Consider the following 13,283-nt stretch of genomic DNA (forward strand, 5'->3'; position numbering starts at 1 on the left):
CAAAAATGGCATATCCCTAAGAGCTATGATGCGATAACGCTTTTCAAAATATAAATCCATATCGAATGTTTCCTTCTAGTGTCTTTGCCAAGTTTAGGGAAATATTTACGAGCGTGAGAAATATAACAGATGTGAAAGAGACCTGTATATTAAGACCGTATTTGCTCTACGTGTCACTTGATCTCGGCTAGTCAACGCTGTGAGCAACATTCTTCTCTGCGTTATGGCTGGTCAGTTAAAACTACAACTAATATTAACAAGTTCATAAAATAACGAAGAGAACAAAGGCACTATTCAGATTGTTGTAAGCTCAACATGAATGTCTGGATTTAATGGGTTTTCATGACGTCATGAGACAAGTATTGGAGGGGTAATCGACCGAGAAGTTGTAATTCTAGAGCTACAGTTTTACAAAATTTTACAAAGTTTTACAAAGTTTTACTCATGATGGAATCTCAGTGTGTGTAATCTTGTGGGGCATAGAAGCTTTTGTCTCAACATCAAGGTGATATCCAGTGATGTAGTGGAACCGTTGTTCAAAGTGGCCGTAAGACTTACAGTGGTCTTCTCTGTCAAGTCATTCATCATACGGAAACGATGTAGGGGTGGGTAGGAGGAGGGGTTGTTTTTCTTTGGTTTGGTTTTTGTTTTTGTTTTTTGTTTTTTTGTTTGTTTTTTCTTTCTTGATGCTGTTGCTGCGGTTGTGTTTCATTCCGAAACAGTAAAAACACAATGTACAACTGTCGTAAAAGACAATAAACATAACATTTATTATTTATTATTTATTATTTCTTTTTTTACCTATGGTGATGTATTTTCTTCATCAGAAGATATGATTGCACTTTAGACAATGTGATTTCATCTTAAAATATAACATTGATCAACGCTGGGTTTTTCAGATTATAAGATATAATTAAGGAGAAAATTGTACAAGATAATCCCGCTCATGAGTGAAAAGCAAAGTTATGAAATCAGTGACTAGGCTGGTTTAATGAGCCGATGACAAACATGGGAAATCTAGTAACACAATATGTGACAATGCTACTAACACAACATGACCTCGATCCGGTTTATGGAAGGTTTGTGTTCATATTTTTCTTCCATTATTTTTGTCACAATAATATCTAAATTTATTTTTTATTTTTACTCACTCTTTCTCTCACTGAAAACGCTGACTGAAATATTGCCAGTGTGACGTTAAATCATAACCCACTCTCGCTCATTTACTCCATAAATGGACTTAGATTGACGTCATATAACAACATTCATTCAGACTACGTGTAACTAAGTGGGAGACTAACCCATAGTCTCTGAATATATCATAAGTTTCATTTTAACAAATAAACCCATTCAAATTGAGAAGGAGCCCAGAGAATGGAGATTCAGAACACGAGAGAATCTAGACTTGCTTCATTTAGTGTTTTAGCATTGCTTAGAATGCTAAACAGTAGGGGAAATATTGTGATTCATGAACTGTGTGACGTATCAGGGGAGCATGCGGATGGGTATTCATTAGCTTGTGTCTAATTGTGCCCCTTCTCTCCCCAGTTTTCGTTATTTCTGATCACAATTGTGATTCATGAACTGTGTGACGTATCAGGGGGAGCATGCGGATGGGTATTCATTAGCTTGTGTCTAATTGTGCCCCTTCTCTCCCCAGTTTTCGTTATTTCTGATCACAATTGTGATTCATGAACTGTGTGACATATCAGGGGAGCATGCTGGTGGGTATTCATTAGCTTGTGTCTAATTGTGCCCCTTCTCTCCCCAGTTTTCGTTATTTCCGATCACAATTGTGATTCATGAACTGTGTGACGTATCAGGGGGAGCATGCTGGTGGGTATTCATTAGCTTGTGTCTAATTGTGCCCCTTCTCTCCCCAGTTTTCGTTATTTCTGATCACAATTGTGATTCATGAACTGTGTGACGTATCAGGGGGAGCATGCTGGTGGGTATTCATTAGCTTGTGTCTAATTGTGCCCCTTCTCTCCCCAGTTTTCGTTATTTCTGATCACAATTGTGATTCATGAACTGTGTGACGTATCAGGGGGAGCATGCTGGTGGGTATTCATTAGCTTGTGTCTAATTGTGCCCCTTCTCTCCCCAGTTTTCGTTATTTCTGATCACTATTGTGATTCATGAACTGTGTGACGTATCAGGGGAGCATGCGGATGGGTATTCATTAGCTTGTGTCTAATTGTGCCCCTTCTCTCCCCAGTTTTCGTTATTTCTGATCACGTAACCAGTTGGATACAGCATTCCAACGCATGACCCAAATTTTCGGCGAACAGATACGTAAGGTCCTTGCTTCCGATCGGAAACACAAATATGTCAGATTCACCTAGTCAGTTTTCTGGGATTGTCATCACTAAGACGTATGTATAAAGGCTCAGTGTATTCTAAATTTGTCGGTATGTTTCAAACAACAGATTCTTTGACGGCTTGGTCCCTGCAATGTGCATCAACATCCTGCTATGTGGTTTACGGGCCACGGCCTAAATAAAATGGTATGCGCACGTAGAGGAGGGGTTGGGGTGGGGCTGGGATTTGTGGGTGGGACTGTGGGGAAGTTGGGAACTTGGGCTGCATAAAAAAATTAAATGTTTCACGGGCACAGTTTTTTCAAAAGTGACGAGGGCGATAGAACTTTTATTTTAAAAATTGATAGAAAAAAGTGACGAGGGGGGACATATTGTTTTTTCTCTCTCAGAAATACAGCTTGGAAGGTTTAGCACGCTTTAATAAGTTGCAGATTCAATCACACTCGCTTTTGCAGGCAGTTCTTATAGTGGAAAAATGGATTATCGGGACGCAGCCAAGTCAAAATTATTTTTTCAAAATGTCAATATAAAATTGATACGCGCACAAAGAGAAGTGACGCGCAGATGCTCTCATTCTCCTCCTCTTTCTTTCTCCCATTTTCTCACTCATCCCCCTCCTCTCTCTCTCTCTTTCTCTCTCTATCTATCTATCTATCTATCTATCTATCTATCTATCTATATGTCTCACACACACATTTAGATAGATAGCAGTATTGAAACAGTAGAGTTTTATATACATTACTTTGGCCGAAAGTGATACAATGTCCAAGATACCAGGATGTTACACTGAAATATATCCGTCACAAAAGACGGTCACTATTTGACAAACGAGTGGTTGACAGCATGAATAGTCAGCCAACGCCGTTAGGAAATATAAATCACCTTCCTTGGGTTTATTCTAGTTATGCCCGCATCTTACAGAGGCTTTTGACTCTGAATTTATGAAAAAGCGCAGTAAAATAACACAATTCATAAAATCAAAAATAAATACCTTTATGATATATTACTATTACATATGGCCAGAATGTCATACCATAACTAATATTTAACATAATGTGACAGTCATGATAATGATCTGGCGTGAACAGTCCTGTATGTTAAATTGTTTTATGCCACAGTATGCAATATTACACCTCTGTACGGCAGTGTGTACAAAATCGAGTCTGACCCAGACAAACAAGTGATCAACAGCATGAGTATCTTCAACATGTACACAACGGGTGTACGATGACGTGTGTCAACCACGAAGGGCTGCATAAGACCATTTCTAACACAGATCTTCACGTGTTTTGCCCTGTCTGACGCTGGTGTCAACAGGGCAGATTCTCTGTTCGTCCTTCGTGGCCGAAACAATGGGGGACACATGCCAAAAGTATATCCCCAAACGTAAGTGTCTGCAGAAGCAGCTGCAAGATATGGAAGATTATGATGAGTGAAGAAAATAAGTACAGTCGAGCACTGTTGTCTAGATGTTTATGGGACCAAGGAAAAAATATCGAGTTATCCCAACTTCGAGACGGCAGACCAACAAATCAAAAAGTAGATTTCATGTATATTTACTTCATGTGTGTGTGTGTGTGTGTGTGTGTGTGTGTGTGTGTGTGTGTGTGTGTGTGTGTGTGTGTGTGTGTGTGTGTGTGTGTGTGTGTGTGTGTGTGTGTGTGTGTGTGTGTGTGTGTGTGTTAAAATCACAGGGATTGCAGCATATGTCAGAGCGTCCATCTTGAGTTATGCAAAGGTTGAATTTATTCAACGAACAATTTAAAAAGAAGAATTCTGAAAGTTTAGACTGACGGGCATGTGGTGGTGACATGAAAGCGATAGTAGATAACCACTCTCTATACATGACAAGTCCTTGTAACAGTTTTCCTCCATTTCCCAATGTATCTTGTCGGTGCCACCACAGAAGAGATCTTCGGTTAAGGTCCCCTCAACACTTGCATGACAACCTAGAGTTGTACTGGTTCAGTGGCCACGATTCCTGTAACCTCTAAAAGCTAAGTTACATCCTATGTGTCTGTAAATTGTTGCTAAGGAAACGAACGCTACTTTACCAATCTGGCTGGAAAAAATGATTATTTGAGAATGTTTATGAGGATGAGTAAAGACTTTGGCAACAATTGTTTTGGACGAAAGACGAAAATCGTGAGAAAATTATGTTATCGGATTTTTTAGGTGGGGAGCGAATATGCAGACATGTTGTGCAGTTCTGGCACCATCTCAACCAAAATTGAAAACACTTTCTATCTGCTGGGGTCTTCCTTGCCGACATTTCATACGAAACAAAAGTCGTAAACCGTGATCATGATGCTTGGGGCACTTATGTTGTAGACTGAGTAGGTTCAGTTTTTCGCCGGATTCTGCAATGTCCCAGCAATTTCCAGGCTGGTGAAACTATGCATGCGCGCTCGCGCGCGTGTCTGTGCGTGTGCGTGCGCGCGCGTGTGCACACGTGGGTGTACGCAGATATTTTCTATGAATATTTACCTCATGTACATTAATCTATTGTGTTCACTCACTGAGGTATGATATTTCGATTTCAGACTGACTTGGTTCGTTAAATGTAAACATTTTGTCTGTGCACCATGTCCACGAAAGAGAGAAATGAAATGGAAATAGAAATGACACGATTAACCAGTCAAACGTCATAATCAAGCTGGTAATTTAAGACCATAAACCTGTAAGCACTATTTCGTTTCTGAAAAGTGAGAACCCATTCAATACAAACCAGAATATTGATCCGTCGTGGAGATTGCTCTCATTAAGCCTCGACGAGTTACCTCCCTGGAGTGTAGTTCGAAATACGCCCTTACCGAAGGGAGGTAAATCTTTCTATGAAACAAAATGGCTGCGCCCACGCAGTGCAAGTGTTGTTAAACATAACTTGTGTTATTTTGGTGTTTCTGACTCAAAACTAACGTCCAACATGGGGAAAGTGAAGCGACAACGATCTAAGTTACACAACACTCCTATTAAACCAAAGAAAGAAGAGAAGACAAGTGTAGTCGACAAAACCAAACCAAATGTGGTCAGTTGAGTCACGGGCACAAACTAGACAATGTGTTTCAATGTGTTTATGATATTGTACAACTTACAAGTACTGTTTGGCATATTTTGCATGCACTTCTGGAATGATCTCAACTGGTGCCATCTGAGACTGATGTTTTATTATGATGTCTTAGTTGGTTTTCAGTTTACGTTTATGTACAGTTGGGGTATAATATTTAAGAGAATGTTATTTTGTGAATATTTGTGTCGTGTAAATACATACACTCCATCTAAAACAGATGAGTTGCAGTGAAATCCAGACACTTAGAGGGACGCTGATTCAGATTAATTTCCGTTGACTGGTTGTTGCTTTTCTTATTGTTTTTATCCCATGAGTACATGGATGCTATTTCAGAATTTTAAATGGTTCGTGATAAAATTTGCTTTGTACATATGTTGTATACATATTGTGATATGTGAGACAGGGCACAGATTAGGTTGATGGCCTCTGCATGAATTCTGGGATATCATCCGGGTACTCACGGGAAAATAACAATAAAAAACATAAAAACCAGTCAACAGAAATTGCTTTGGATGGGTGACCCTTTAATACCTATATTTACACATGTGAAGACCAGGCTCAGAATTCTTACAAAGTTATTTCTTAGGCCATGTAGCAGATTCAGCCTTCAGTTTCATATTCCTATTTTCTCCACTTCCAGACAAAAGGTTCCTCTAAAGATGCAGTCCTCCCAAGGAATATGTCAATGTCTGACAACATTTTCGGTTCACTGAAAATAGACAACAAAGCCCTTGCTCAGAAACTGCCAGACTTCGACGCTCGCAGTACAGTGACCAGCAAAACGTTCAAAGGATTGAATCTCAAGAAAAAGGACAAGAGAAAAATCAGACATGAAGTTTTCATGCAGAGTGGGTATTGAACATGTTGATGTAAAACAGTGTGCAGTAACGTGCAATAATGTGTTGTGAGCACATCACTGAAACTAGTGAAGTGTTATTGGTTATGTTATTTTAACACCATGGGTCATATTTCAAACATATATTTATGGACTAAACAACAAAATGATTCTTGAGAAATAACACACAATATCGGCGCTCAGAAGTTAATTGGCATCTCTACTTGACAGAAATTGATGCAGTGAAGGCAGCCAAACAGAAGGCCAAGGACAAGAAGAAGCGAGAGAAGACCCCCATCGTAGGTGACATGTCAGTGATGGAGGAGGCACTCCCCACGCTGGAGTTACTGATGAAGGAAGGAAGCAGGTCCAACAGGCAGTCAGTATATCATACATCAGTATATCATACATCAGTATATCATGCAACAGTATATCATGTACCAGTATATCATGTACCAGTGTATCATTCATCAGTATATCATGCGTCAATATATCACGTAGCAGTATATCATTCATCAGTATATCCTACATCATTATATCATGCATCAGTATATCATGTACCAGTGTATCATTCATCAGTGTATCATGCATCAGTATATCCTACATCAGTATATCATGTACCAGTGTATCATTCATCAGTATATCATGCATCAATATATCCTACATCATTATATCATGCATCAGTATATCACGTAGCAGTATATCATTCATCAGTATATCATGCATCAGTATATCCTACATCATTATATCATGCAACAGTATATCACGTAGCAGTATATCATTCATCAGTATATCCTACATCATTATATCATGCATCAGTATATCATGTACCAGTGTATCATTCATCAGTATATCATGCATCAGTATATCCTACATCATTATATCATGCATCAGTATATCATGTACCAGTGTATCATTCATCAGTATATCATGCGTCAATATATCTACATCATTATATCATGCATCAGTATATCCTACATCATTATATCATGCATCAGTATATCATGTACCAGTGTATCATTCATCAGTATATCATGCGTCAATATATCTACATCATTATATCATTCATCAGTATATCCTACATCATTATATCATGCATCAGTATATCATGTACCAGTGTATCATTCATCAGTATATCATGCATTAATATATCTACATCATTATATCATGCATCTGTATATCATGTACCAGTGTATCATTCATCAGTATATCATGCATCAATATATCTACATCATTATATCGTGCATCAGTATATCATGTACCAGTGTATCATTCATCAGTATATCATGCATCAGTATATCCTACATCATTATATCATGCATCAGTATATCATGTACCAGTGTATCATTCATCAGTATATCATGCATCAGTATATCCTACATCATTATATCATGCATCAGTATATCATGTACCAGTGTATCATTCATCAGTATATCATGCATCAGTATATCCTACATCATTATATCATGCATCAGTATATCATGTACCAGTGTATCATTCATCAGTATATCATGCATCAGTATATCCTACATCATTATATCATGCATCAGTATATCATGTATCAGTGTATCATTCATCAGTATATCATGCATCAGTATATCCTACATCATTATATCATGCATCAGTATATCATGTACCAGTGTATCATTCATCAGTATATCATGCATCAATAAATCATCCATCAAGATATCATGCATCAGCATATCATCGTTAGAATTCATCGTCAACAACCCACATCTTTCACAGTAGACAAGTAATGAATTTGGGTCATCCAGCTCACTGACTTGTTTGGTGAATGAGAGTGGTTTCCAACAAATCCAGTCTATTAAAGGGACACTCGTCCAGAGGAATTTCCTTTGACTGGTTGTTGCTTTTGTTTTTGTTGCATGAGTAGATGGATGGTATTTCAGAATTTTTACTGGTTCTTGATAACATGGTTCTCGGGTCCCTTTGCTTTGTACAGTCAAGTCTCGTTAATCCGACATCGTCCGTTGCTCTTCAAATTGTCAGATTAACGAGGATGTCAGACTAAATAAAAGAGACAAAGTTACATTTATTCAATTTGTTACCAACAAATGTGTTGGAGTAAGCCGATTGTCAGGTAAATGGAGGTTGGATTATCGAGACTTGACTGTATATTGTGAATGTGATAGAGGGCCCAGATTGGGTAAATGGCCTCAGATGGAATTCAATGATATCATCTGGGTACACATGGGAGAAAAACAATAACAACCAGTCCACGGAAATTGCACTGGATCAGTGACCCTTTAATGCTCATATTTACACATGTGGAGACCATTCTCAGAAATCATCTTCAGCAACCAATATCTTTCACAGAAGTTCGGGTGATTCGGCTCACTAACTTAGCTGGTAACTGGTTGTGAATGCCAGTGGATCCCAACTGAGTAGTTCAATACTTATGATTTCATTCACTGGAATATCTAGTCACACACTGTCGTCATATCGCTGGAATATTGATGAGTGCTGTGTTCACCAAGTGACGAGCTTAAAGTTAAAAATTAGAGATTGCACATATATGTCAACAGTTTGACAGGGACTGTCCATTGCTATCTCTGCTCACAGGATACCATGGTACTATTCCAATTCTTTTTCAACTCCCAGGGCATCATACAGCCATGCTGTGTGTTTTGAGCAATGAACTAATCACTCACTCTCCCGGTACGTCATTATGGGTACACATTTTACAACTTTGTGAACTGGACATGTGGATTTAAGTACCTTAAGTACCTAGGTACCAACCAGGGATCAAACCTGGGTCTTCAGCCTGACAGGCAGATGCCTCCCCACTGCACTTTTGCGTTCATGACATTTATGTTTATGAATCACAATCATAAAGTCACGATCACTGTTACTAAACATTCTCTGCAGTAAGTGCTAAAAGTAAAGCTTTCATGTTTTAGTGTTTACTTCTGGAAATTGACTTGTATGACTTAACATGCACTGGACTCAGAGCAAGCAGAAGTACTGCCAGCTTTTGAAAGTGTTTTAGTTATTAACTGTGTTTCCTATGATCCAGGTCATGGTCTGAGGAGTCATCTCTATCTTGATGTTCCACTTTCAGGTCAAATCCTGAGAAGGTGAGAGGCGTGGCCAAGGAGAGGAAGAGGAGGAAGCAAATGTAAGTTCCCAAACTGTAACCATGGTTACAAATCATACCTAATGAAATGTTGGTGACTATTGTATAAAGGTCAAGGTGACATGCATAAAGGTCAAGGTGATCTCTTAAACATGGCGCATATGTGATTAGTGGATTTGTGATGGAACTCATGATTTCATTATATTTCAAGTTTCAAGTTTGAACACTGTGGTACTGTGAAGATCTTCAGCAACCCATGCTTGTCATTAGAGGCAGCAAACAGGATGAGGTATCCAGACTTGCTGACTGGGTTGATTCATCTCATTCTATCCATTTTTGATTATCTAGTCCAGACTCAATTACTTACAAACTGACCACAACTCTATCATCCAGGGATGAGAAATTTCCGCGGATCCGCGGAAATCCGCGTTTTTTTACATCCCCAGGGTCATTTTTCTGAAACGTCTAAATATATATACAGTGTTAATATTGATTTTAGAAGCCATATTTAGTGTGTAAAATGCCAAAATCCCCCAGACCCCCGACTAGTTTTCAGCTGTAAATGAAAATTTCCATTCTCATCCCTGTATCATCAGAATTATCTCTATTAGTATTAAAATGGACACACTGGTCTGGTTGTTGGGTTGAATTGTTCCAACCTTTCGTGCTGATATACCTTAAAGTTCTGATTCAACCATCTATTTAGGTGCCCACTGATTTGAATGCGAAGAGGTTTCCCTTCAGAATAGAATCTTATACTTGGAGGAATTAAAAAGGCAAGACTGATTTTTTAAATTATGAAGAAGAGTGTCTGCAAGAGTAATTTGATACAATCACTCAAGTTTGTCACGTAACTTGTCAACATGACGGTCAGTGTTTTGAATTCGAATCCAAATTCTTAAAGATATTGTCCTTGCATAAGGAAGAACTCACCAAATGGAACAAATCGCCCGAACGCAACATGTTCCTGAAATGCATAGAGTGGACATGCAATACCTTGGCCTCCCGTCACTTGTCGCAAGGATGCCACGCTTCAACAACAATAACAAGAACCAAGCACTGGAAGAACAGGAGGAGTTGTTGCCAGGCACTTTAGTGTCCATCCATTGACCATATCCAGCCATTGAAACCAATTCAGCATAACAGGAAACATTGCTAACCGTCCACGTCCAGGTGTACCACGTGTAACGACATTATGTCAGGATTGGAACATTCTCCTCGAGCACCTCCAGAATCGATTTCAGACAGCTACAGCAACAGCAGGAACAACCATAGGGACAAGGCAGACAAGGATCAGTGCATGTACTGTCTGTCAATATCTTGCTGGTCATGGTCTACACTGTTGGTGCCCATGCATCAGCAGATCCTGACACCACGTCACTGCAGCGACAGACTCAACTGGGACCAGAACAAGGGTTTCTTGGGCAACATTCCATGGTGAAATGTCATTTTCTCAGAAAAATCGAAATTCAGCTTCGCTGATGGAAGATATCAAATCTATAGATGCCAAGGTGAAAGACTGGCACCGAACTGCATTGTTGAAGTGGACGGATTTGGCAGCAGTGCCGTCATGCGGGCATTTCTAAACAACAACCAGGTCCCTGTGAGGAACTGGTCATCTGGATATCTAGACATGAACCCCATCAAGCATTTGTGGGATGAGCTCAGTCGCAGAATTAGAGCCCTTCCAAGTCCACTCATGACCATTGCAGAACTGAAAGCAGCTGTCCAACAACAGTGGCAAGTTATTCTACAGAGATTCTGTGCTCGTCTGTGCATGTCTATGCGCAGCAGAGTGCAGGCTCTCATCATCGCTCAAGGCAAACACACAGGATACTGAACGTCTGCAACCCCCTGCCTGTTTACAGAGACATGAATTCATAAAGACATCTTCTGTACCATTTCAATTTTGTTTTGTTCACATTTATCGTTTTACCTATCATGCACTGTGTTCAATATTGAGTTGTAAATATTGTTTAAAACTGGTGTTGTGTTTTTAATGCAGAGAAGTATATTTTAATTTGATTGTATGTACAGTAACATATCTTGTACACAGGTTGTCTGATATGAACATCTTCAAGCAAGTCCTGGAGCATCCTGCCTTCATCGAGAACCCAACAGGCACTATTGTCGAACATCTGCAGAACAAGCTGAAGCAAGAGGATGAAGAAGAGATGGATACGTGATCTGGGGGGATTGGGGTATGATGCTGAGTGTTCTTTGAGGAGGGAACGGGGAGGATAATCTTTGTACAGGTGGGAGTATAGAGTTGGGCTTGTGGAGTTTGAAGACAGGATGTATGATGGTGAGAATTTTGAGCTTATGGGGTGGCACTGAAGGGTGTGTCAAATTTGAGACACTCTTCATATTGAGAGGAATGTGTATGGGGTCTTAGAGTGTATGGTGTGCAACGTGAGAATGTATGTTGTTTGGGAGGTTTAAATGTATGGGGAGAGAGTATAGTGTTTAAGGGGTTAGAGGGTAGGTTATTTGGGTTGTGGGTGGCATTGTTGGGAGCGTCTGGAAAGAAATACGAGACCACAATGGAATGTCATTTTGGTAAATCTTTGGCCAAATAATGTGGAGTTCACTAATAATTCTTTTGGTGTTCACATATCTCTTAATGTGATAAAGAGCAACCGAATCCTATGCCTCATGATGGCACTTTTGTCTGCATTTGAAGCTTTCAATGTCTGTTTTCAAGGTTTATTGAACATACTTAACTTTAACTAAATTATGATTGATTGAGGACCTGGCTTCACCGGAGACATGTTTGATAAGGTCATCAACATAATCCCATTGATTATTCAGAACATCTCATCTGAAAAATTGGTGTGCTGCAGAGTTGTCTCTCTTTGTTTGAAGAGTTTGCAGATCACTGATTTGGACTTCAAATGATCTGTTGCTTCTGAACCATAGTTTTGTCAAAATTAATTTGTATGACCTGTTCTACGAATGTTGAACACTTCTGTCATATACTACTCAAAAGAATTAAAGAGCACCTGATTCTTTCAAATTGCTTTTCTTTCTGACATGATTCATGAAATGGAGTTAAATATACTCATGGAAACAAGTAAGGGAACACATGACAGTACAAGTACTCCAGTATTCTTCTCAAACTGTATGTATTGCACTGTGGGTGAAATTCTGGAAATAAGTAAGGGAGCATGTGTATTGTCATGTGCTCCTTTATTTGTTCTTATGAGCAAATGTTAGACAGAATAAGCCTTGAGGCTTAATCAAATTACATATGGACAGATTGGATGGTAGTTCACTTCTCTTTTTTACATTCAGTGTGTTGTTAGTAGTGAAGATATATTTTTCATGACAGTGTTAAACTGAACACACCTATCTAAAGGAGTCCCAAAGGAGACTCAACCCCCCAAAAAACAGTTCTAGAATCTGTACTTTATTGAGGATGTATCCTCCCAGTTGTACCATGTGTTACATCTGACCACTTAAAATGGTATTGTGTGTTCATGTAATTAAACAACACCAGTGTTCTTTTTACCAGTGATAACACTTTATATACACAAACAGCGCATTGTGGGTTTTTTGTCATGAGAAACGTATTGTAAAGAAATTTGTAGTGTAATTTAACCATAGGTAACAATGGGTATATGAAGCAGTTTGGACCCTTTGATCTTCAACTGCATTGTATGTCTAAACTTATCAGATCTAGCCAGACCCCCAGAGTAGTTTAGGGCTGATCTCCTTTTACTATCTTTATGTGACTGTGAGGGGTCTATTCTGACCATTCTAAGCATCTCTTTAAGTCTGTATTTTACAGATAGACAGGGGTCTGCTTTAAACATTCATTCTTGTTATTTAAATCTTCAACTGAAGTTCCAATGTATAGAATTGGGTGTTCAAATATTATTGTTGAATATATGAAATAAACTTGTTTTGTAATTTATGTTGATGGATCTGTATGCCTTGCTTTACCCAAAAGTGGTCAGC

General features: G+C 39.0%; 1 protein-coding gene across 1 annotated transcript; it reads left to right on the forward strand.

Annotated features, from left to right (window-relative positions):
* The first annotated feature begins 5,118 nt into the window (after positions 1–5,118).
* LOC137297998 (ribosome biogenesis protein SLX9 homolog) lies at positions 5,119–13,239 on the forward strand. The gene is made up of 5 exons (XM_067830016.1): positions 5,119–5,349; positions 6,032–6,239; positions 6,458–6,605; positions 9,309–9,365; positions 11,380–13,239. The coding sequence occupies exons 1-5, from the start codon at positions 5,248–5,250 to the stop codon at positions 11,507–11,509; spliced, it is 645 nt and encodes a 214-aa protein (XP_067686117.1). The 5' UTR covers positions 5,119–5,247; the 3' UTR covers positions 11,510–13,239.
* Positions 13,240–13,283: the final 44 nt, after the last annotated feature.

Source organism: Haliotis asinina, chromosome 10 (genome assembly GCF_037392515.1).
Source record: "Haliotis asinina isolate JCU_RB_2024 chromosome 10, JCU_Hal_asi_v2, whole genome shotgun sequence".
Lineage (NCBI taxonomy): Eukaryota > Metazoa > Mollusca > Gastropoda > Lepetellida > Haliotidae > Haliotis > Haliotis asinina.